Source organism: Anser cygnoides, chromosome 17 (genome assembly GCF_040182565.1).
Source record: "Anser cygnoides isolate HZ-2024a breed goose chromosome 17, Taihu_goose_T2T_genome, whole genome shotgun sequence".
In the NCBI taxonomy this organism is placed as follows: Eukaryota; Metazoa; Chordata; class Aves; order Anseriformes; family Anatidae; genus Anser; species Anser cygnoides.
Window position 1 is genome coordinate 3,205,571 of NC_089889.1, and position 22,432 is coordinate 3,228,002.

Consider the following 22,432-nt stretch of genomic DNA (forward strand, 5'->3'; position numbering starts at 1 on the left):
TTAGCATTTCTTTCAAAGGCAGTCTTCTATTATCTCAATGTCATAAAAAGGAGCTGAATGGCAGTAAGCATGACGTTATATTGCATTTTATAATATATAAAACAGGAATTTATTCACAGAAGGGAATCCTTATGCCATCTTCAAATTCAGACCTGTTCTAACCACTGATAGGAAAAGGAATAGGCTTTTGTAAAGGAACAGAATTTACTAGTGAGATTTTCCTCAGGTGTTGGGGTATTCCTAGTCATATTAAGCACTTTAATTGAAATACTTAGCTTTAAAAGTGCACGGATATTACCCATAGTAATGTTAGGGTGACGTCCAGCACTATACCTGCATTATGTTTTGACTTTGTTGGATTTCAGCACATATTTACACTGCTTGCTTATCAGCACTCATCTAGGTAGAAGAGAATTAAAGGAAGGTTGCTAGGGCTGTGGTTCAATGGCTGATGAGAGTCCCAGTGTGTAGCATTAAGTTGGGAGTGGAAAAGCTGGAATCAGTTCACTGGTGTAGCTGTTTATTAGCTTCCAGATGCAGTTAAGTTTCAGCTAGAATGTAGATCAACAGTTTGAGCCTATGGACAAACAGGTGCATTTTGTGTCCGTAGAAAGAAGGTACCACAGAGATGGAATATGATGAGACTCTTCAAAGCACTGATGAAATTTAATATCAGTTCAATTTTATCTGTTCCTTTTTAAATTTCTGATAGATGGTTGAGTGAAAAGGAATTTTAGTTAACATTGCTAAAAGCACATTTTCACATACATGACAACACCGTTCTTTTTTTCTGCCTGTGTGTGCCAATTTACATGCATCTTCTGTCTACATGTACCACTTTACTTAATTTTCAGGGTAAGCTTCATGCTTCTGCCTTATCATAAAGGCACAGAACTGGAAATAGAAAAACATAGTCTCTTCCTGGCCAATACTGAATGACTCATTGAGTTGTTTTTTTTGGTCTTTTTTCTCTATTTTAAAAATGGAACTGGTAATATTTCCTTGTAGCTGGGTTGTTAGTCTGGCTTGCAAAGCATTTAATTCTTGGAGACGACAAAGAAATAAAGCTCTGTTTCTTTTAGTTTTCTGCTCTGTTTTTCAGATAAATGAAGTAAATGCACAAATAAATCAGCTTATTGAGAAAAGAATGAGCAAGTATGAGCCAATTGATAGTAAATTTTCCATGTATCGTCAACAGGTAAGGAGGAACAAAGCATTTTTTAAGTAGAAGCAGTAAAGCAATTTCAGTCTGACTATTTTACATACTGATTTTTTTCTTTAATTTATTAAAGCATAAATCGGTAGAAATAAATAATAGTGTATGACGAAACCAAAATCAATAGCTGTTGAATATATGTATGTTTAGGGCTTAGTCAAACAATTGTTTTCAGTCATACTAGTGAGTTTACGTCAATTGCTGTCCGAGGTGTTGCCCTCACAGTAATTCTGGAAGGATCATTTTGGAGGAGCTATTTTGGTAAGTCTCCAGCTGTGGACAGATTCTTACAAGGCAGCATGTGGGCTGACTGCTGCAGTCAGACCTGGATGCAAAGCTTGCTTTGTGTTTGACCACATGCTACTTTTCCTTTTACATCTGTTAAGAAGGTATTCTTTGATTTTATTTTTTTTTTCATCCTGAGGCTATAAAATAGTCTCTCTATAAAATGGGCTCTGTGGTCTAGTCTTAGTAAATTCACAAGTTATAAAAAGGATTTATGAAATCTAAGATTTTTAGAGCTTACGCAGAAACATATGTGATTTCTTTTCCAGCTGACCTGTATAGCTGCTGGTTTTATTGAAGATTTTCATAATGATGCTTATGGTGATGATGTAAAAAATAAAAACCAAAAAGGCTTAGGTAAAATATTCAGTGGTAGGAAAAATGGTGATAAAATGTATACTATAGTTCAATCACATATGAAATATGAAACACCCAATTTTGTTTTGTGAGAGATCCACTTGTTCCCTAAAGAAAAGCCTGCTACATAATGTGCTGGTGCCAAAGACCACCTGGCTAGTGATACTCCTAGCTGTTCTAGGAGTTCAGGTTGCTGCTGTGAGTTGAAAGCATATGGTGGTCTTTGCTTTGTTCTTCGAGGGACAACTTGCTTCTGTTTCACAAAATAATCATATATATTGTACTACAGTTTGTTGCTGCAGATATCTCATCAAGCAACGAGCTGAGCAGATCCCAGCAGAATTCTGTTAGATATATCTGTTAGAAATAAATCTGGCCCTCTTAACGTAGTGTGAGGAAGCAGTTACGTTTTGCTTCATTTTTTCTTATTTTTTTCCTTCAGATGAAGAAACCAACCATGCATCCAAATTCAGGCGCATACATCTAAATTCATGTGTTGTGTTAAAATATACTTTGGCAAGATAAAAATACCTTTTTTTTTTCCTGAACTAATGTATACTTATGTTCCTAAATCTGTTAACTTCTAGTCAAACATTAGGTACTTTTAAATATTCTGTCTGGTACAAAACATTATTTTTTAAATGCTTTATCTTCTAGACTCAAAAAAAAAAAAAAAAAGTAATCTGTAATCTACACTATTTCTGTACTGTACTGCTTTGTTCATTCTCTTTTAGCTATTTGCCAAGATTTAGCGGCTAGGTTCTGCTGTTAGTATAACATATTTCTGTAGGTTGGAGTAGGTTGGAGTTATAAAAATCTGTATTATGACATTTGTGAAATCTTGGATATCTTTCTAGTTAAGCCATGTTGATGTATCTCACATATGCACAAAAAGGGACTAAATAGATTAAATGGAGCAGCTAAAATGTGTACCTTTTTCTTCAATGAAAATGAAAAATGAGGTGAAGAAACATATATCCAAAATGTAAAATAAATCAGCATGAATCTGAGAAAAAGGCTATGATAGAAATCTTGGCTATACTGAAGAAAGTTGGGAATTTGCAATTCACTTCAATGAAGCTGTGGTTTAACTCGCTGTGTATAATGTGTAACTGATGCTTTTTTCATCGCAAAGAGATATGCTCGCGTTTCATAAGGAAAATTAATTTCCTACAGTTGAAATGTGTTTTCAGTGGTGCCATGCCTGAAATTTAAGTGTTTATGTTTTACTAATGATTATCAAGCAAGTGCAATTTTTACTTTACTTGTCCTTATACATTTCTAATACTTGTGCAGGCATCTATAATTTCCCGGAAAAAGGAAGCTAAGGCAGAAGAACTTCAAGCTGCTAAGGAAGAGATGTCCAGCACAGAAAGACAGATGCTACAGAAGACAAATCAGGCCCAAGAGTTAGAAGGCTCTGAAGTTTTGAAAGGGGATGAGGTATGCAATTTAACTGTGCATGTAAGGAAGAGGAAATTCGTAAGAGAGAGATGGATTTTTTTGTTAACTAATAGTTTCCTTTTAACTTCACATCTCAAAAACTGCGTCTACAGTATCTTATCCATTTTTATAGTATGGTGTCAAACTACATGGCCTCAGCACTGCAACAGGCTGGGCTCTGCTTTTTTATGAACTCTAAGTTAAAATTGGATGACAAACAATGTGTTTGAGGACATTTTTGAAGTGAAGGTAGTACAATGCTGTCTAGCACTTTCTAATGCTTTCCAATATTTATGCTGTAACACCACTTTTTAAAATACTTCTTAGTAGCTGTTTTCAAATTAATAAATTATTCACATTGTATCTAATAGATTATAAAGTATATGCAGACTTAATGTTGGGCTGTCTTAACATTCCAGGGCTTTGAGTTAAAATAACGTCAATATCATCACAATGGTATGATGATAAATAACTTTAACCAACTATAGAAGTCAACAAGACTAATGAGGGGATTAGGACTTCAAGTGATTAGTCATGTAGATCAATTTTATTATTCGATGTATAATAAAAATCTACAATGTTACTATCTATTCTTTGTATGATCGATGATCATAAGGTGCAATACCAGCAATTATCAGAAATGCAGGGTTTCTTTTTGTATTTATTACCCACAAAAGTTTTTACTTCAAATAATATTTCCATAGATCCACCTAAAGATTAGCTGTAACACAGACTTTGCCTGAGCTATGCTGATTATGCTAGTCAAAGTTATATTTGAAGACGTTCTTATTAAAGAAGCTTTTTCTTCAAAAATTTGCAAAGAATAAGTCTGCTGCAGCCAGACAGTGGCTTGTCAGCCAAATAAACTGACTTTTTAAAGGCAATAACTTTTCTCAGTTTGGAAAAAGCCTGCGAAGTGCACTTATAGGCAAATTCCATAAAGATGACTTTAGCTGCATCATTCTCTGAATTAGTGTGTCTTTTCATTCCTCATGTACTGTCTTCATCTGTAGTGCTATACTTTAGTAACACTCTTCCCTTTCTTTTTCTTTGTCTGTTTCTGTGCTTTTTTTACATACTACTCAGAACAGTGAACGCCCTTTGTAGAAGGAACTCCCTTCCTGATCCCATAGGACATGCCCGTTCCACAAAAATCTGTTTTCTTTTAAAGGAGTCTTACAGAGTAAATAAGTATGGGAACGTGTGTATGTGTCCACTCATGCATAAAGACTTCCTGCATATTATGGAATCCTTGCATATTTCTCTTGTGCCTTCTTGCCTGTCTACCCTTCTGTAAATCAAGATGAAAACTAAAGGTGGAAGCAATGACAGACTTACCTTATCATCCAGGGTTACGTTTAGAGCAATGAATACCTCAAGTCTGTTGAAAGTAACTCATTTTACAAGACTTCAGTAAATCTTTGAAGAATTAAGATGTTGATTTCTCTTACCATGACGTACCACAGACATTCATAGGTAGCAATAATAACAAGACCACTGGATTAGACTTCTCTCCATCTCAAGGTTTTTATCTCCACCGGGCACCTTGATAGAACCTTTGACAATTTTAAAGATAAGAACAGAAAGCAGACAATCTGTCATGGGAAAGAAATGTTTAATTAATCAACAGGAATGCATTACAGAGACATCACATATGTTTTACATTATCTGTAAATACAATTGTAAGGTAAGAAATATTGATGTGCCTACTCCTGAGTGGGGACAACATCCACAGCAATTTAAGGAGAGCAGGGAAGGTGGGAAACACAGTTACAGAACCTAGGCTTGATAATGAAAAATGAAGTTAACTGTCTGATACAAGGAAGAGGCTCAATGCAGGAAAAAAAAAAACAACTGTTTTGAACATAACATGCATTCCTTTTGTTCAAATCTATTCTACTTTTGGCTTTTTAAATATTTTAAAGTCTTCATTTTGATGCATGCAGAACACATGATGGAGCACTTCGGGCAGAACATCAGCTTAAAATAAGAAGTGTTTGCCTTTTTCTAAAAAACATTTCCTGTTTTGTAAAATACTTTCTGTATGTTGGCCCAAGGAAGCCAGCATTATATGATCAGTGTTCTTTCTTTTTATTAGTTTATTAGGTATACTGTAGTGGTACTCACAGGCACTCCAAAGCAGTAAAAAGAGTGTTTCCTATGGCTTAAAACTAGCAAAGAATATGGGTTCTTGAGGATTTTGATTGCTTCATTTTCAAAGGTCACAGTTACCTCCTCATCTGGAAGAAGGAGATAGTCATGTTATTTTTTTTTTTAATGTCAGCAAACAAAAATGCTGCAAAGGAGCTTGGTGCTTTGGTTTTCATATCTCCTTAAAGTAAATGCAAACACGTATTAGAGAAGCAGTCCTGCTTCACAGTCTAGGCTGTGAGAAGATGAGACTGATAGATGATACAAATAAGTTGTCGGGGAAGAGGTGATGAAGCAAAAGTGAAGCGAACAGGTTATCTTTCATCGGTAAGTTTCAGTTCATCACTCACCTAGACAACCTTTCACTGTAGATTTGTTTCTAATGTGATATGTTTTTAAATTTGTATTTTCTGGTTCACTGCTCTGTTACTCCAGCTTTGAGCCAGTATCAAAGGAAATCTTGATTAGTGTAATGGAGAGTCACTACTGCACGACATATGTTCAATAGAGACAGAAAGGTTGTAGACTCAACCTTTACTTTCCACTGTCTAACAACTGAGAGCTTCTTTTATGCTTTCTTGTTGCAGTCCCACACATTTGCATTTAGTCCCTCCATTTTCAAAAAGGAAGAAAGATATTTTTTTTTAACAAAGAGTTTTTCTGTCTTAAGTTTTAAACAGGCTTTTAATCCTGCCACATTTAACTTATCTAAATGGTGTGTTTAAATCAAAGAATTATTTTTCTCCTATACTCAATATTTCTCATCTTCTCGTTGTCTACCTTTACTGAATCCTCTTACATCATAGCATTCGCAAGACTTGGCAATCAAAGAATTAGTGCCTTACTAGCTTGTGCTGCCGTACCACAATTTGGATCTTCAATTGAGGTCTTCTTAGCACTTCATTCACCAAAAGGTCAATCCTGGCTTATGTTTTTAGGTGCTAGTATTTTGCTTTCTCCTCTAATCATAAAAAAGAATGTTACAGCATTCCAGTTGGTTCAAGGGGTTGTACAGCTAAATAGAACTTAGAAGAAACAGCAGGGAATAATCAATTCATTTACATCAAACACACACACAAAAAGGTAGGAATAAATTGTCTGCTTCAATGATTATGAAATCTTTTTAAGTACTTCAAACAAAGTACAATGAACACGGGGCAAAGTTGGCAGGCTCCTAGCTGCAGCTGTCAGATCCTGAAAATTAGGGAATCAAATGTTGACACTTAGAAGGCTAGATGGTTCAATTACAAGTGATCCTAGGTAAAGCTGCGATATTTTTAGTTCTTTACACAACACATTGTACTCTTCAGAGTTCAGCATAGGGCCCCAAGAGCCTAGACTTTCCCAAGGTATCAGAATAGAATAGTACCATAGCTGTGCTTAGCTACAGTAGTTAAAATTAATGTTTTTGAGAATGTGGTATAGAAAGTCGTATCAGTTAGCTAGCAGATATGTGAAGTCTGCATATTAATGAGTCAATGCATATTAATTAATGCATATTAAGGAGTTTAATCTTTCCATACGGATGCCTACCATGCCTGCATGTACCCTGGTAATACTATAAAAAAGGTAGAAGTTGATACACTTTGAAAACAGAAGACAGATTTTTTGGGCCACACATCTTGTTATTCTTCCTCTAAAATGGTTGAGTCAATCCAAATCGATGAGAAACAGTTATCAAGCCCCAAACTAGGCAGATGGATTTTCAAGAGATTAGCTGTTAAGGAGCTCCCTACTTGACCACTAAATGGCTTAAACCAGGACCAAGGACATGTTATCCTATGTTTACTACTTTTCTTTTGACCTTTTCATTAAGGTCGTAGGTACATTTACATTCCTGTCTGTCAAAGGCACCTTAAACATGAAAGGCGGAGAATAGATGGAAGTGAAGTTGAGAGAACAAAAGTGGCAAATCTGTAGGATTCTTACAGAAGCCAGAAGCTTTTTGCTGTAAGACGTTAACCATCATTTAAGCCAAATGTATGCGGTGATTCAGACATAAAATATAGCTTCACAGAACTGAATGCTCTTTCAGCACCCACTGGCATGAATAAATCATCGATTTTATTGATCTGTGCATTTCCTGTGATAACTGAAAATGTTTTTTCATTAAAAATATTCTGATTGGCCCAAATTATTAGTAACGGCTACTTTAATATTTCTCTCCTGACCAGAAGCAAGCACTCCCAGAAGAGATGTCCTACTCAGTGCTAATGTAGAATTTTCCTGATTTATCTGTCTAATGAGCAGACTGTAGGATACTTTCTTTTCAATAGATTGAGATCTTTTGGTTGGATCTGGTTGGATCTTGTAAAAGTTTGCCCTTCTGTATATGAGTTATTAACTATATCCAACAGTGCTGTACTAACACAATTTTAGAGCCTCTTAAAAAAAATTACTGAAATCCTGTCATGATAAGGAACTTTCTTAACTGAGTGTTAATACTTTGGACAGTCTGTATCCCATTAATTGGTCTAGTTAGAAAATTAAAACATCTGCTCCTTAATTAATAGAAGTAGAGATAATCAACTCCAATTTTCTGCAGTTACTGACCTTATGCAAATAATGTTATTAACAAAACCGTCTATTTGGAACCTTCTTTTGATTCTGTGTTTCAGAAGGATTTTATTTATTTTTTTACAATTAATACTTTATTTTCTGTAGTACTTTCACGTGAAGAATATTTTGATGATTGTAATACAATCAAATTGATACAGTAATCCACAAATCTTTTAACTGACATGAAAGTGAGGGATTAGTCTGGGATTCGTTCTTTTCTGTAAACAAGTTTATCTATTTTCTCCTTTAATGATAATCTTAGAATAAGAACCTTGTGAAAACTTCACATGGGGCAAATGTTACTATTAAGGAGACGAAAGGAAGGATTTATAGTTACAGTATAGGCATAAGCATTAGAAGAGCTGGGCTGTGATCATTTGATAGTTGCAATTCAATTTTGTCATATGTAGAATTACATTAAGACTTAGTTACTTCAAAAAAGTGTTGTGAGAGAACCTGTTGATTGCAATTGCTTTCAGCTAAAGCAAGGGGAGAAGTCTAACGTACCAGCATTGGTGGATTTTTCAATAAGCATGGAACATAATATAGGAAATCTGCCCGGGGATGCTAGATACCCGCCTGCTCCAGGACCTTATATGAGATAGCAAAGTCCTGCTTCCATTCAGTCTGTTTCATAGTCTGGATTCCACGCTTTTTATGTTATAGTCACCCATAAATATAGCCGAGGGGAAAATCATAATCTTTCTTTGCTTTCATTTGGATAGTTTTTATATCTCAGGGGGCTCTGGCTCGGCTAGCAAACATGAGTCTACAGGCTTGTTTACTTTAACTGCTAACTCAGTGCCAGCATTTGGTCCTTGTCCAGTCATTTAATCTTTGAAGCTTAAATAACTATTTGCGTTAAGTTGCTTGAGAAAGAAAAGCTCACTGGTGGACATAACCTTGAATGGTGCACTACTGGGGGCACTGACAGCTCCATGGGAATTCTGTAGGTTGAGCCTGCTGAGTTTCTACACAGGGAGCAGTTGACCTGGTCTATGGGAAAGTGCCGTTGGTCAAAAATGCAATCCTTTTGGGTAGTTAACTTTACTTTAAAGTGATACGTCTTGACATAGCTATTCTTTCTTGAACTCTTTGTAGTATTTAAACCGCAATAAAATCCAATCTTTTATAGCATTTTAAGGGCTTGATTTTTCACCTACATATAGATGGGAGCGTGAGATATACGAAGCTTGAGAAGTAATGCTTACACAAGTGAAAGCACTAGTATTTTGCAATAAATTTATTTGTAGTTTTTGGAAGCGTAACAGAATGATTCTTAGCTTTTAGACTGGAGAAACCTAATTTTTCCTGAAGATCCCTATCAGCTGCTGACTTAAGTGGAGTTAAATCTAACAGCTCCAGCTCTGAATTTGGCCCTGGATCTAAAGAAGGCTTTGGTTAGTGAGATTTTGAGGGGCTAATCTATGCCACAGTTGGAGTAGGTGAAGTCTTTTGAAAATTCTGCCAAACTATTGATTGATTTTCTACAGGTATTATAATCTTGCTGCTGTTGTTTATATCTTGTTTCACCTTCTTTGTGACAAAAAAAAAAGTTATGTGAAAACTTGCTTGCTTTTAAAAAGCCAGAGATTGCGGTGAAAGATAGACATCTATCTCCTAAAATGAATAGATTTCACTTGTCAATGTGAGCAGCTTGTAGTTCATTTTGCATGATTTTTTTATTATATAGACTTAATCAACTAATAATAGAACTTCAGTGGAATCAGTTCTTTAATCAACAAGATCCTTTGACTCCCATTGTAAAATACATTATGCTGTGAATATTGAATATGCAAATACTCTACCTCCCACTCAAGCTATTTTCAAGACCTTAGAAGTAGTTATAGAAGTGAAGAGAACAATAGTTAGCGTTTCATCCTGGGATAAACTGCCAGAAAATTGTTCGGATTCAATTGGTGTATGTGGTCATACAAAGTAAGTTTCATCCTTTACATAATTTTTTACTATATTCCACTGATCGAATGAAATCTCTCAGGAACCACTCCATCAAGACCAAAGACTCTGCTCTTAAATTTTCCTCGGTTTGCTGGAGAGATTCTATTTATACTCTTATAATCTCTTGAAAATCACAGAAAACTTGGCGTTATCTAAGTGAGACCAAAAAAAAAAAAAAAAAGTCTTTTGTATTAACTAGGAGGATATAAGTGAATTTGCTATGAAAAATAATTAATTCTGGTAATTCTACACTAATTTGGCAATCATAGAATGAAGACAGTAGGACTGTAACAGAACTGCCTCCGCTGTGCAGTGCTGTGGCTTAGGTGACCTTGTCTATCCTTGTCCTAGGTAGTACGCACAATGTAAAATGGTATTCCAAAGCCACACATAGTCCAGTCTGCATAGAGCACATTGAGTAATTTGTGGGTTTGTTCTTTCACCAAAAACGTTTATAGCTTTTGGCTTTAAAAATAGTTGTGGAGCATAGCAAGAGAGAAGCAGCTTTGGCCTAGATATTGCACAGGATGGCAGATGAACAGGGTTGATTTCATTTTGGGCGTTTTGCCCAGGACACTTTTTATAGAACATACAGTTACTCTGGGGGTTCTGAGGCTGTGGTCACATTGTTTTTTTGGATTTCTTCTTTAGAAGGGAGAGTGGCATCATTTTGCAAAAAACAAGAAAATAATGTACATTTCAAAATCTAAGTTCTTTTACGTTTGAGTTTTAAACTCCTGTCAGTGGTAGCAGGGCTCCTATTTTCTGCCTGGGCCTGCCTGTTTTGCACTCGCTCTGCACATGCTGAACCCTCCTCATTGAGGAACATTCTGCAGCCTGTTCTTACACTATTTACTGTAATAAATTGTATTTGTTTTCCGTCTTTGGATCTGAATGCGTTTTAGAGCTGTGACTGGCAGCTCAAAGAGCTAAGCCTGTTTGACAGATGGAAAGTATTCAGGCAAAGAAAAACATTACATGTTTCTTTCAACACCTGATTTTTCGTATCTCTTACAAATTGAGCGCACTTGGGTTCTGATATAATTTAGCTAAGGCTGTTATCTGTAAGGATATGAATTATTTTGCTTAGTCTTTAATAAAAATATAAATTCTCCATTACATTAGATTGGGGTGAAACATACTGCATTTCTCTGCTTTTATTTCCCTGTTTTTAAAGCCTTAGCCTGTGATATCATTTAGTTCTGCAACAGTCAATGGAAGAGAACATAAAATTTTAACTATTGAGAACTAGCAGTTAAAAAAAAAAAAAAGATAATCTTTTTCCCATGCTCTGTTCTCTTCTATTTTTCTGCACTTTCTTACAACGTTTCTTGGTCTGCAGAGCTCTCTGCGGGTAGGCACTGCTGATCTGGTGCTCTTTTAAAAGTGCAAATTACTATTACATTAACTTTTTATCATCCAGGATTCTCAGAACATTTTGCAAACAGTGATTAGTTTTCCAGCTGTCAACTGGTGATGAGTAGAAATGAATGATCTCCACATTTCAAATGAGTGAGCTGGGACATGGAGCAATATAGCCGGTTTTCTTAGCTCACACAGCAAACAGAGAGCTGGAAATAAGTAGACCCTGGGAATCCTTAATTCCAGTCCTCTGTTTTAAACCCTTAACCTTCAATATGCAGTCCAAATGGATAATTACATTTTATATAGGAACAGTCAGTGATGAGGTCCTTTTTTGCTTTACATTGAATGACAAATGCTTCGATTTTCTCTCTTCTCTCTCATTCCAGTTTAAACACTATGTTAATAAGCTCCGGAGCAAGAACACATTTTATAAAAAGAAGCGACTGGAAATAGCAGAAATTACAGCTGAGTATGGTATCCTCCAGAGGACAGAAGAACTTCTAAAACAGCGCCACGAGGCTATTCAGCAGCAGTTGGTAATACAGGCATTTACTACTCCCACAGTCCATCATCCTTGCTTCCCTGATAACTAGCTATATAATAAGATAGATGCTGTTTTGTTAGTTTCTAATATATATCATCCTCAGCGCTCCCGCTGTCATTAGTCATTAGTGTACAAAATTTATTTTTGTCTGTTGACTGTGCTAAGCTGCTGTACTTTATGTTCAGCAACTGTATTTTTTACAGGCAGTCATGAATGTTCTGCGATTTCTTAGAATGAGGGACTTGACCCTGCTTTTTGAAGTCAATGGTAAATCTTCACTAGCTCCAGTTAGAGCAAGGCTGGATTCTTAAATTAGTTTTTCGTAGCTGCATACATAGTAAGGGCTTTGAAAATAATATCAACAGCAAGTAGGATTCAAGTTACTGCTACGAAATATATAGGAATAATGTTTAAAAAAAAGAGGGGGCAGGAAGTAAAGATTCTATTCCCAGAAAATCTAGCAGAAAATGTGTTTCACAGTAAGTGAAAAATGATAAAGTGGATGAATGATTTTTCTAGGCCAGAAGAGCAGAAATATGTTTGGTCTTCTTAACTGTAACCATACAGGCAATATACAGTCATCCCAAATGCAGAGATTCACTTTTTAGTTCACAAAAATCAACTGCTGTAGAATTTTCTTTTAATATCAGTATTCTTGTTATCAAAATATTTAGTTGTTATTTATATCTGTTTTTGTTACATGTACATATTTTGCATTTTTAAAATATAAAAGTATTTGCTCAATTTAAAAAAAAATACATAAAATAGTCTGTGAAAAGATATTCACATAGTTGCAGTGGATGACGTCATGGTATTTCAGTAAGGCACTCACGTTTAATTAAAAATAAAACCAGAACTGCTACTGGGTAGAAAGAAGCACCTAAGCATTAGGATCAGAGCTGTTCTCGTGATTGCTACTCAGCTAGGAGGAGGGTGTGTGGATGTATGATTTCACTTACAACGTGTTTATTTACAGCAGGATAACTAACGTACAGCAGTCATCTCACAATATAATCACCGCAGACAAAAAGCACTAGAAGCTTTTCTGTGATGCGGCTACACATGGTCAATATATTCCTATACGAGTCTGATCTTTTCTAAACTACCTCGTAGCAAAACCAAAGAGCTTTGACTTCATCACATTCTTGTTATCCGTAGCTTCGTGCCCACTGCGTCCTGCCAATTCTACATTCTTACCCTCAGATGACTAGTGCGCACATTTTCCCTGTAATATCAAAGATACCTTTTCTAGCCTCGGGCACAATGGCCTGTCAGACTATACCCTGCTATTAAAGTCAGATTGCTCCCATCATAGTAGCAGTAGCTAATAGTAGACATAAATCTTTTCTTAAACGTATGGTTATAAAAGTTTTTTGAGGACAATGGACTTGGAGTTCACAGATAGACGACGCTTTTAAGAATGAATATTTTGCTTTTTAACAAATTGTGGATGCATAATCAACACCTAGCTTTCAAATCAGAGCTCCTCCTTACATACTTAATGAGCAAGCATTGCTAAATACCATTACATCAGCATATAATTAAATGTAAGGTTTATGTAATATAATGCTAGAATTGTTAATTTGGCATTAGTATTACTACAATGAATATAGCGTTCACTTAGTTTAGCTTGACAGTTGTTTATAAAATAATTAGCTACATTGCATCCTCTGATTAAGCATCTGGATTTACAACTTGAGTTCCTTCAGAGCCTGACCTAAAGCTCACTTTACTTTGTGGAAACTTTCTGTTTATTTCATGGGGTGTTAGATGACAAAATAGTGGTGTATTATAGGAAGTTGTTATTAGCTTGCTGTATAGGCACTAGATAAAAAGTCAGTTGTTGTAGCAGCTAAATTATTAATCACTTTCAAAATAAGTTGATTACGTTTCTACTTTCTTTACAGTGTTTCACCTCTTTGAAGGAATTTGCTTTATTACTTAATGGACTCACACTCAGCATTTATTTGTGTGTTTGCAGCAAGCAATTGAAGACAAAAAAGGTATTTCTGGATATAGTTACACCCAGGAGGAGCTGGAAAGAGTATCTGCAGTAAAGAGTGAAATGGATGAAATGAAAGGCCGAACACTAGACAACATGTCTGAAATGGTGATTTTTGTCTTAAATTGTTGTACTACTTCAATCTCAATTATCTGGTTCCTCAGAGTATAAAACTAAGTTTAATATTTTTGGTTGGATTTTTCATTTTCTTTTAGTATATGTTTATATATAAAATATGTATTTTCAAACAGTATAGACCTGCAAAGGTATCTTGGAAAGTTTTACTAAAATGTACATTTATTTTGACGAGTGAAGAAGAAATTTAGAATTATTAAAAAAAAAAAAAAAGAAAAAGAAAGAAAGAAAAAAACATCTACTTACCTCCTCTTCAGAAACAGTAGAGATATCAAGTCTTGGTTTTAACTTTTTTTTTGTGTGTGTGGTTTCATATTTGTTCTTGCACAGCATTTGAAAAGTTAAGAGGTTTGAATCTTTAACAGAATCTTTTTTTTCTTTGTATCACTGGAGTTAAGCATTCATTAAAAACCAATACTTAATATGCCCAAAGAGCTAAATATTTTTTCTTTTTCTCTGTAGCCTAACTTTCAATTATACTTAGATCTGTGGTCTTCCAACTTAATACATAGCCACAGAAGCAAAATAAAAGAGCCCAAAGCAAAATAGCGTTCTTTGAAATCATTAAGGCACATTACAAATAAAATGGTATAATTAAATAGAATGAATCTCAAATAGAAAGCTGGATAGAATTTGAATTTTCAGTATAAATATTTTAAAGTGGCTCTGTTTAAGCATGTTCAAATTTTATTTAACCTATGCAGGGTTTTTTGTTTGTTTTGTTTTGTTTTAAGGATCTCTTCTGTCAGTTCACGTCTATGCAGCTCCTTCATTTTTCCCCACTGCTTAAGTTGTTTAGGTGTCTGGCACATAGACTGTCTTCTGGACATGTCTGTGGTGTTCTCACTTCAAACAATGGGAACAGAATTTGTCTGGTTTGTGGTAATGACCCCACTGCAACATGGGCTCTTTCCCTTAATTAATTAGGCCTGTGCTTATATTACATATAAGCATATACATATACATAGTTCAGTCTCCTTTTGCCATGTATTTTTTCTCTCCATATTTTGGTTTTCTTCTCTTTTCTTCTTACATTCCTAATAATATAAATGTAGTATTAATATATTATTAAAGTACACTATTTTGTCCCTCTATCAGGTAAAAAAACTGAATACTATGGTGGCAGAGAAGAAGTCCAGCCTAGCTCCTGTTATCAAAGAACTGAGACAACTGCGCCAGAAGTGCCAGGTTAGTAGAAAAACTTCAGAAAAGCTTTAAACAATGCCTGTTAATGAATTAGGGTAGGCAGCAGCAGACTCTGGGAGGCAGTCCTATGTTTTGCTCTGCAAATTTGTCCATGTAGTCAAGTGTTACAGCAGGAGTTTATTGTACCTACAGACTTCTAGTGTTTATATGTATATCCACATCCTCTCCTTCATAAGGCACCAGTAACTTCATGGCAATGAAATTTAGAGGTTGAGCTAAGACCACATAAAAATGGAAGTCAGAATATGATTAGTTTGATTCCACTTATCAGACAGCTAAATGCTTCAAATAATGCAAATCCCTTGTGTCTCATCAACTTTATTTAATTGCACACCTTGTTTTGTGTGTTTTTTCTTGCCTTTGAAGTAGGTTTATTTTAATCTATTAAACCTTCCTCTCATTCTATGTAAATAAGGTCAAAATTACAAAGAAACATAATTTACAGCTCTCTGTTGTGTTGTACAAGGACATAATCAACTCTGAAGGAAAGCTGGAAATATCAGAATAGGTCAACAGTGATTTTTAACAAACAACAAGAATGGAATTCTTAAAAGCTGACAGTACGGGCACAACATCAGGCAAATATTTTGTCCTTTATAGTTCTAAAAAAATAAAAATAATAAAATTTAATTACTATGCCAGGGGAAAATTTAAAAAATCATGGTTCAAAATCATAGCGAAGTTAATTTTCAAATTCGTTTCAAAGCTTTTTCTGCTTTAAATGGATTGCAAATAATATTTCATTGATCTAAGACCTGTATTAGTCTGTATGAATGACAGATTTCTCTCATTGCTATAGAAGTAAATAGAGCTATCAAATTCTTAAATTCTTAATTTTCAGTTTTGTAACTGTATTTCCTTTCTTCTTGCAAACACTGCCTTGTCTACCACATTAAAGCTATGGCTGTGGCTGTAAAGAGGAAATATGCATGCTATGTTGTGGTGTATGCAGCTGATCTGCCAGTGTGCAGCTTTACCATGTGTAATAAATAATACCCACGTGCCGGTTAGTTTTATGTAAGTGCCGGTGAGCGTGCCAATAGCTGAGGTTGATGTGTGACACCAACAAGAACGGAGCCTGCTTGAATGTCACATGTCAGTCAGTTGAAGGCTTTATTTATGTACTCTTTTGCCCTTTTCACATAAGGAATTAACTCAAGAATGCGATGAAAAAAAAATCCAGTATGACAGTTGTGCTGCAGGGTTAGAGAGCAATCGCTCCACACTGGAACAGGTAAGATGGTGGCTTGGTCACACATATTAATAAATGCTGCGCAACGTGTTATTTATTATGGTTCAATACATTCCCTGTCTTCCCTCTTGATATGGAAGCTCACTGCAGGTGGAAATGAGTAAGTGGTGATCTACAACTACATAAATCATGCATGAAGCTGCTGTGGACTAGCTCCAGTCCCACACATCTGTTCTGAACAGCAGCAAATGAGCTCAGTGGTACATCAGTCCATCCACTGAAGTCCAGCACCGATTAGCAGAAGTATTGTAAAAGATCTATCTGCCAGAAATCCTGCTGACCTAATAGTATCTGTTAGGAAAGAATCTGACAATGAAATGGTAAGGATTAATTTGTGAAGACAAATCTTCAAATGCATTTAGCAGATTCACTACATTAGCGAAACCAATCCAATGGTTAATTAATGCACTGAAACCGATGGCAAGGATACTTGATTAAATGTGACTTGTCTTGCATTCTTGAAAATTATAGACAAAAATACTATTTTTTTTTAATGCAGCCATGTAAGTATAGCTAAGAGCTTGTCTGTATGTAGTTTACGTATTGCTTGAACTACAACACTTCTAGGAAGGGAGGTACCTAAACCAGTTCTATACTCTGATGTGGGGTCAGTATTAATGTATTTATATGAATCTGCTTTATCTCACTAGATTACCTCCTATGAACTTTGTCTGGACTTGATTTCTCAAGGGTTTGCCAACATAATGAATGTATTTCGCAATAAAAAAGGTGTACATTTAAAGTGTAGGTGCATATATAGATATTCTTTCCCTGCAATAAAAGTACCTCTGTATGGTTTAATCCAAGAATAATAAAAGAACATACAGATGAACCTACTATGAGGTAGACCTTCTTTAAGAACTATTTTGCAATATCAACCTAGGCTTTTTCCTTGGCAGACAAACCTTAGCCATGTTCTAACACACGATGACAATCAAGCCCACTGATTAGGCTGGATGTGACTGTTAGCAAACTTTTGCAGCGGAACTGGTGAATTCAGTTTTCCAGCTCATGGTCTGAAATTCGTACGGTGACACAGCTTTGGAGTTGACAACTTAATTGTGGCTTGGGAGTGCGTGAATTCCATTTGGATTACCAATATTCTTTGGTATATTTTCTTGGACCATTTAGAGATGGGACTAGCCCCCGATCTCCTACCCCTCAACATAATTTTTGATTGCTAATTGACATACTATCAGCCTGTCTATAGCTTCTAACATAAATTTTGCAGACAAGTTCTAGGAAAGGAACCGTATTTTGCACTTAAGATATGCTTAGAAACAAGACTTCTGGTAGTGCTTGTGAAATGTCTTGTAGAAGTCAGACTTATTAGTAAACAACAATTAACAGTCTTCTCTAACCATGACTGAAACTGCAAATCCAAAAATGTTACCCTTTTGGTTATCTTTCACATTAAAAGAGATTTCTATAAAGCCCAAATATAAATATTTAAGAAATGATCAGTTCAGAATTATGCCTGTTTCTGTTATGGACTCTCATGGTTTATATAGCAACACAGGGCATGTACTATGGACTTTGAGTTATGTTATCCATTGAAATCTTATTCCTGTACTACAGGAAGTGAAAGGACTCCTTGAGGAGTGCATTCAGGAAGAAAGCAACTACCGTTATGTAAACTGCATGAAGAGGGTAAGATCACAGGAAGGACTAAATCGTTCTTTGTGAAATGAAATAGGAATTATATATTTTTAAAACATTTGTGTCTTTGTTTATAGAATCTAGAAATACAGCTACAACGTGCTAAAGAAGAAATGAAGACATATGTCTCCCAAGATCCTCAGGAGAGACGAAAGGCAATTCGGTAAATGGATTATTGTGTTTCCTTGTGTTAACTCGAGGGATATTCATAAACTGAGACTGAAGTTAGGAATTTTCTCACTGGCATTTGAACTGAAGGAGTTCACCTGATAAATTTAGAAACACTATAATAATCTAAAAATAAGCGTCTTGAATTCCAGTATATACTGTTGTAAACCTATGAATTCTCTCAGACATACCAAAAGATTTTCCCTTCCTGCTGGAGATTATAGGCCCCAGATAGTGGTTTTAACTTGCAGCCCCTGCTGGCAAAGGCTCAGAAAAGCTGTGCTTCAGCTAGGTCCCGCAGGAAGTGTGGCTCTACCAGACATAACGCCTCTGCCAAGTCTGTACCAAGACTCCAACATGCAGGAGCTGGTCTACCACCTCTCAAAGACGGCAACCACATGCTGCCCTCAGATTCTGGCCACTTCTTACAAATCTTTCAGGTGTGATAGCTATCACCATCCCTAGTACAGAAATGGAGGACTGCGTAGACACATCCTAAATGCATTTTGGTTTGCTACTATTTGCAGTTTTCACTAGAGACAGAATGATTCATGTTCCACACCGTCACAGTAACCTTCATTTTTACACTCAATTTAATTGACAGAACGGTTGCTTCAGACTGAGAGGTTTTTCAGGACCCCTTGCCTTTGTCTGGTAGGAAGAGAAACAGAAAAGGTTATGAATTGAGCTGATAAATGATTTTGTGTAGTTTTCCATTTCAAATAGTGCAGTCTTGCCAAAAAGATTGAAATGTTTTTTGAGAATGAGGTATTTTGGTTTAATTATCTGTGCAAAGAAATCTAAATATTACCATGTCATACAGATTTTTTATGCTTTACAACATACCAAATATTTTTGTAAAAGTATCCTGTTTAAAATTGTGTCTATATTAAATCTTTTAATACAATATAAAAGTTGAAACAAAATTCAGGCCATAAAGTCTACAGGCTGGTTCAGCCCCACCAAAATTAAACACCAGGAAAAACCATAATGAAATGTTTTTAACTTTCATTTGATAAAAGTGTGAAAATACCTGTTTTAATCTTCATATTTTTTTTTAATTTTAGAAATTTGTATGAAATAGCAATTCTGTTTTCCAGCTAGTTTTATTTTTGACCAAAAAAAAATCTTAAATCCTAGTTGTCAACAAACCGAGCAAGTTTAAATTATTGTCACTAGATTTATGAAGTTCTCTGTGGCTTTCACACAATAGTGTTTGTCAGTCACGAAAATATTTACCAAACAGTAGATGTGTAGTAGTAAAATTAAGGTCTGCTGTGTTAGACCGAGAAGTCTGTTTTTGTTGTTTGTTTGTTTGTTTGTTTTTGTTTTACGTTTTAATGAATGGAATGAGTGAAAAACACTCTGATCTTTTGAAAGTAGGATTGGGCCTCCTTAACAGTGCAGTCACACTGTATAAAGGAACCTCTGCAGAGTACACCATTTTTAGTTCAGTGCGGAGGGGACAACAGCTCTGCCTTGTACCTCTCCATCTCACAACCTGCATCAGTCAGCATTCCTACAGTTTGCTTTATTGTGTAGGCTTTAAAAAGCCACAGCAATATCAATCTTTGACGCGAGGCCTCTTCCTAAAATTCCTGCATTTGTATTTCAGAGACGTGACAGATTGTTGCTTGAGATCTGTATAAACTGTCATGTCAGAGCTGTGGTTCATGTACAGCTTTCTGTGCAACGTGCCAAAATGCTTCGCAAAATTGTCCCATTCAGAAAACAATTCAAAGACATGACTAAGTGGTAAAGCAAAGACAAAACTAAATTAGATAAATAATAATCATTCTGCGTTTCATTTTAAAGCTTCAGACAATCCATCGTGCAGATGTCACAGCAGGAAAACAGAACCACTAGTTGTTTATCACTTCTTAAAGAAGATGGAAGAATAAGTTAATTTCCCAAGATATCTGTTCTCTTAGGTCTCTACCTCTCAGAACAATTTCTGGACAGTTCTCTTGCAGTGGTGGCAACTAGGGAAGCAACCGTAAGTTGGTAGTAAACACAGAATCATAGAATGGTTTGGGTTGGAAGGGACCTTAAAGATCATCTAGATCCAATCCACCTGCCAGGGATACCTTCTACTAGATCAGGTTTCCCCATCCAACCTGGCAAACAGTCAAATATCGTTCAGTATCACCTGAGGCAATTTCTTCATTCATTGGGGAAGTGGAGTGAAAAAAGGCAGTAGTTGATAGCTAAGATTTTACGGGCTCCGGAGTGGCGCCATTGATAGAGACAGCCACATGTCAGTGAGAAAACTACAAGGATTCTGTCAAGAGACACTGAGAGATGAGATCTTCTCCTCTGTCAGATCCTTCGTGAACTAGAAATTGTCCTGATGCACCTTGAGAGTGGTACCAGTGGAGCTGCATCTTCTGCTGTTCTAGAACATGAAGCAGAAGTTGCTAGGAAATGAAAGGCTAGATTAATATCCATCATAGAGGCCTTCTGCAAGGATCCAAGGCATGAAAATATTTAAATACTATGCAGAAAACAATGAAGGAAAAATAAGAGTATGAAATGAATTAAAACCAGTAATACTATGGTGAGAGAAAAAAAGGATGTAAAGATAGAAAGTGAGTGGAGGCTAAGAAGCCTCTTATTCTCATAAAATAATAGAATGCTGAAGGATGAAAAAGATTTATCGAATGAAAGCAGATACAACAACAAAATGAAGCAGAAGGGTAAAAAGAGAAATAGCTGTGAGAAAAATCTTAGTGATGATGTGAACATTCATTAGTATGAAAGGCAGCAGAGCTCAGCCAAGCAGCTGAGAGGAAATGCGGGTCAAGCAGCAGGCACTGTCCTTTTATGGCCTTGCAGGGAAGGGGAGGGTCTGAGTTTATTCACAAATGTTAAGCAAAAAAATGCTCCAGCTCAAACACTTGTGACAGAAACATCCACAATGTCGATACTCACGCAGACAAGCCCCCAAATCCAAATGCTGGAATTAAGGGTGAGTCCAGCTATGTCATTCCAGGTATGGTGAGGAGAATGTGAACAGAGCATTACCACTCTCTCTGCTGTCCCTGCTTCACTTGCTAGCTGTGGGCACAGAAGCTAGAGAAATTATTCCTCTCACGGTGACTACACACATTTCTGACCTTCTGTAAGAGGTTGCAGACCAGTTGTGTTTAAATGAATTACAACAAAGTTCAATATAGAGATTTTTACAAAAAATGAGAAGATAACAAAATGTTTCTAGACATCATTTTAGAATGTGAATGTATTTTTCAGCAGGCACTGGAATGTAAACGGAGTAAAAATGAACCATAAATAGAACAGCACTTTCCTAACAACGTATTGAGCAAAAAATGTCTTAATTCCAACACTCTTTTTTTTTGAACATAAACTCTCTGTTCCGTGGAGTCAGTTCTTAGGAATGTGAAAAGTTAATTTTCTTCTCTAAAAATAGAAGTTTGTGTTTTTTTTAAATGAAGTTATCAAGTTGCATTCTTTCCAGTCATCATTATAAATAGTAAAGAAAAACTTACTAGGAAAGACATCTTATTTTCTGATGATTACTTTGAAAATTCTATTAAAGAAAAAAAAAAGCACATGTTCTTGAGGCCAAATGTGTGTGAACATATGCTATGCGCCAGTGGAAATAAGAAGATTCAGTGTTGCTCTGATTTGGTGAGGATTGCTAGGGATCAGCTGCATCTGCACAGCGCTTGGAGCAGTCTCAAGACTGCTCTGATTTGTTCTGGCTAGAATTGTCCGAGAGTGACAGATCATAAAATGATCCAGCTGCATTCCTTGCACATCCCTTCTGCAGGGAGTATGGCAGGCAGGACCAGGTGGCCTGGGGCCCAAGTGCTCCAGTTGAAATCCTGGAGTAGCTCATAGAAATAGAAGGAAGGGGTATAAGAAACATGATGCATTGGTTCTACACTGCTGCTCACTATGCTGTAGCAAAACTTCACACTGATAGCAGAAAGGCTGGTATTTCTTTCTGGAAATTAGGATTTCTCTATGCTAAGTTCTTCTATCCTGAGCAATTTGAAAAGTTCTTTAGATGAACTGAGTTTATTTCTTACTCCACTGGCAAACTCTCAACCTCTAAGTGTGCCATGACACATGAAATACAGTAATTTATTTTTAGATTGTTATTGTCCT

At 35.9% G+C, this 22,432-nt stretch overlaps 1 protein-coding gene across 4 annotated transcripts in view; it reads left to right on the forward strand.

The window, feature by feature from the left end:
- The window catches only part of IFT81 (intraflagellar transport 81), a 61,833-nt gene that overhangs the window by 16,811 nt on the left and 22,590 nt on the right, over positions 1-22,432 (forward strand). For all 4 annotated transcript variants that reach the window (XR_010825530.1, XR_010825531.1, XM_066978991.1 and 1 more), the window contains exons 9-16: positions 1,103-1,198; positions 3,155-3,301; positions 11,722-11,871; positions 13,861-13,989; positions 15,115-15,204; positions 16,370-16,456; positions 18,053-18,124; positions 18,211-18,296. Coding sequence is in view for 2 of the 4 variants with exons in the window: in XM_066978991.1 (XP_066835092.1) it covers positions 1,103-1,198; positions 3,155-3,301; positions 11,722-11,871; positions 13,861-13,989; positions 15,115-15,204; positions 16,370-16,456; positions 18,053-18,124; positions 18,211-18,296 (857 nt within the window). In the remaining 2 variants the exon portion in view is untranslated. The remainder of the gene's footprint in view (positions 1-1,102; positions 1,199-3,154; positions 3,302-11,721; positions 11,872-13,860; positions 13,990-15,114; positions 15,205-16,369; positions 16,457-18,052; positions 18,125-18,210; positions 18,297-22,432) is intronic.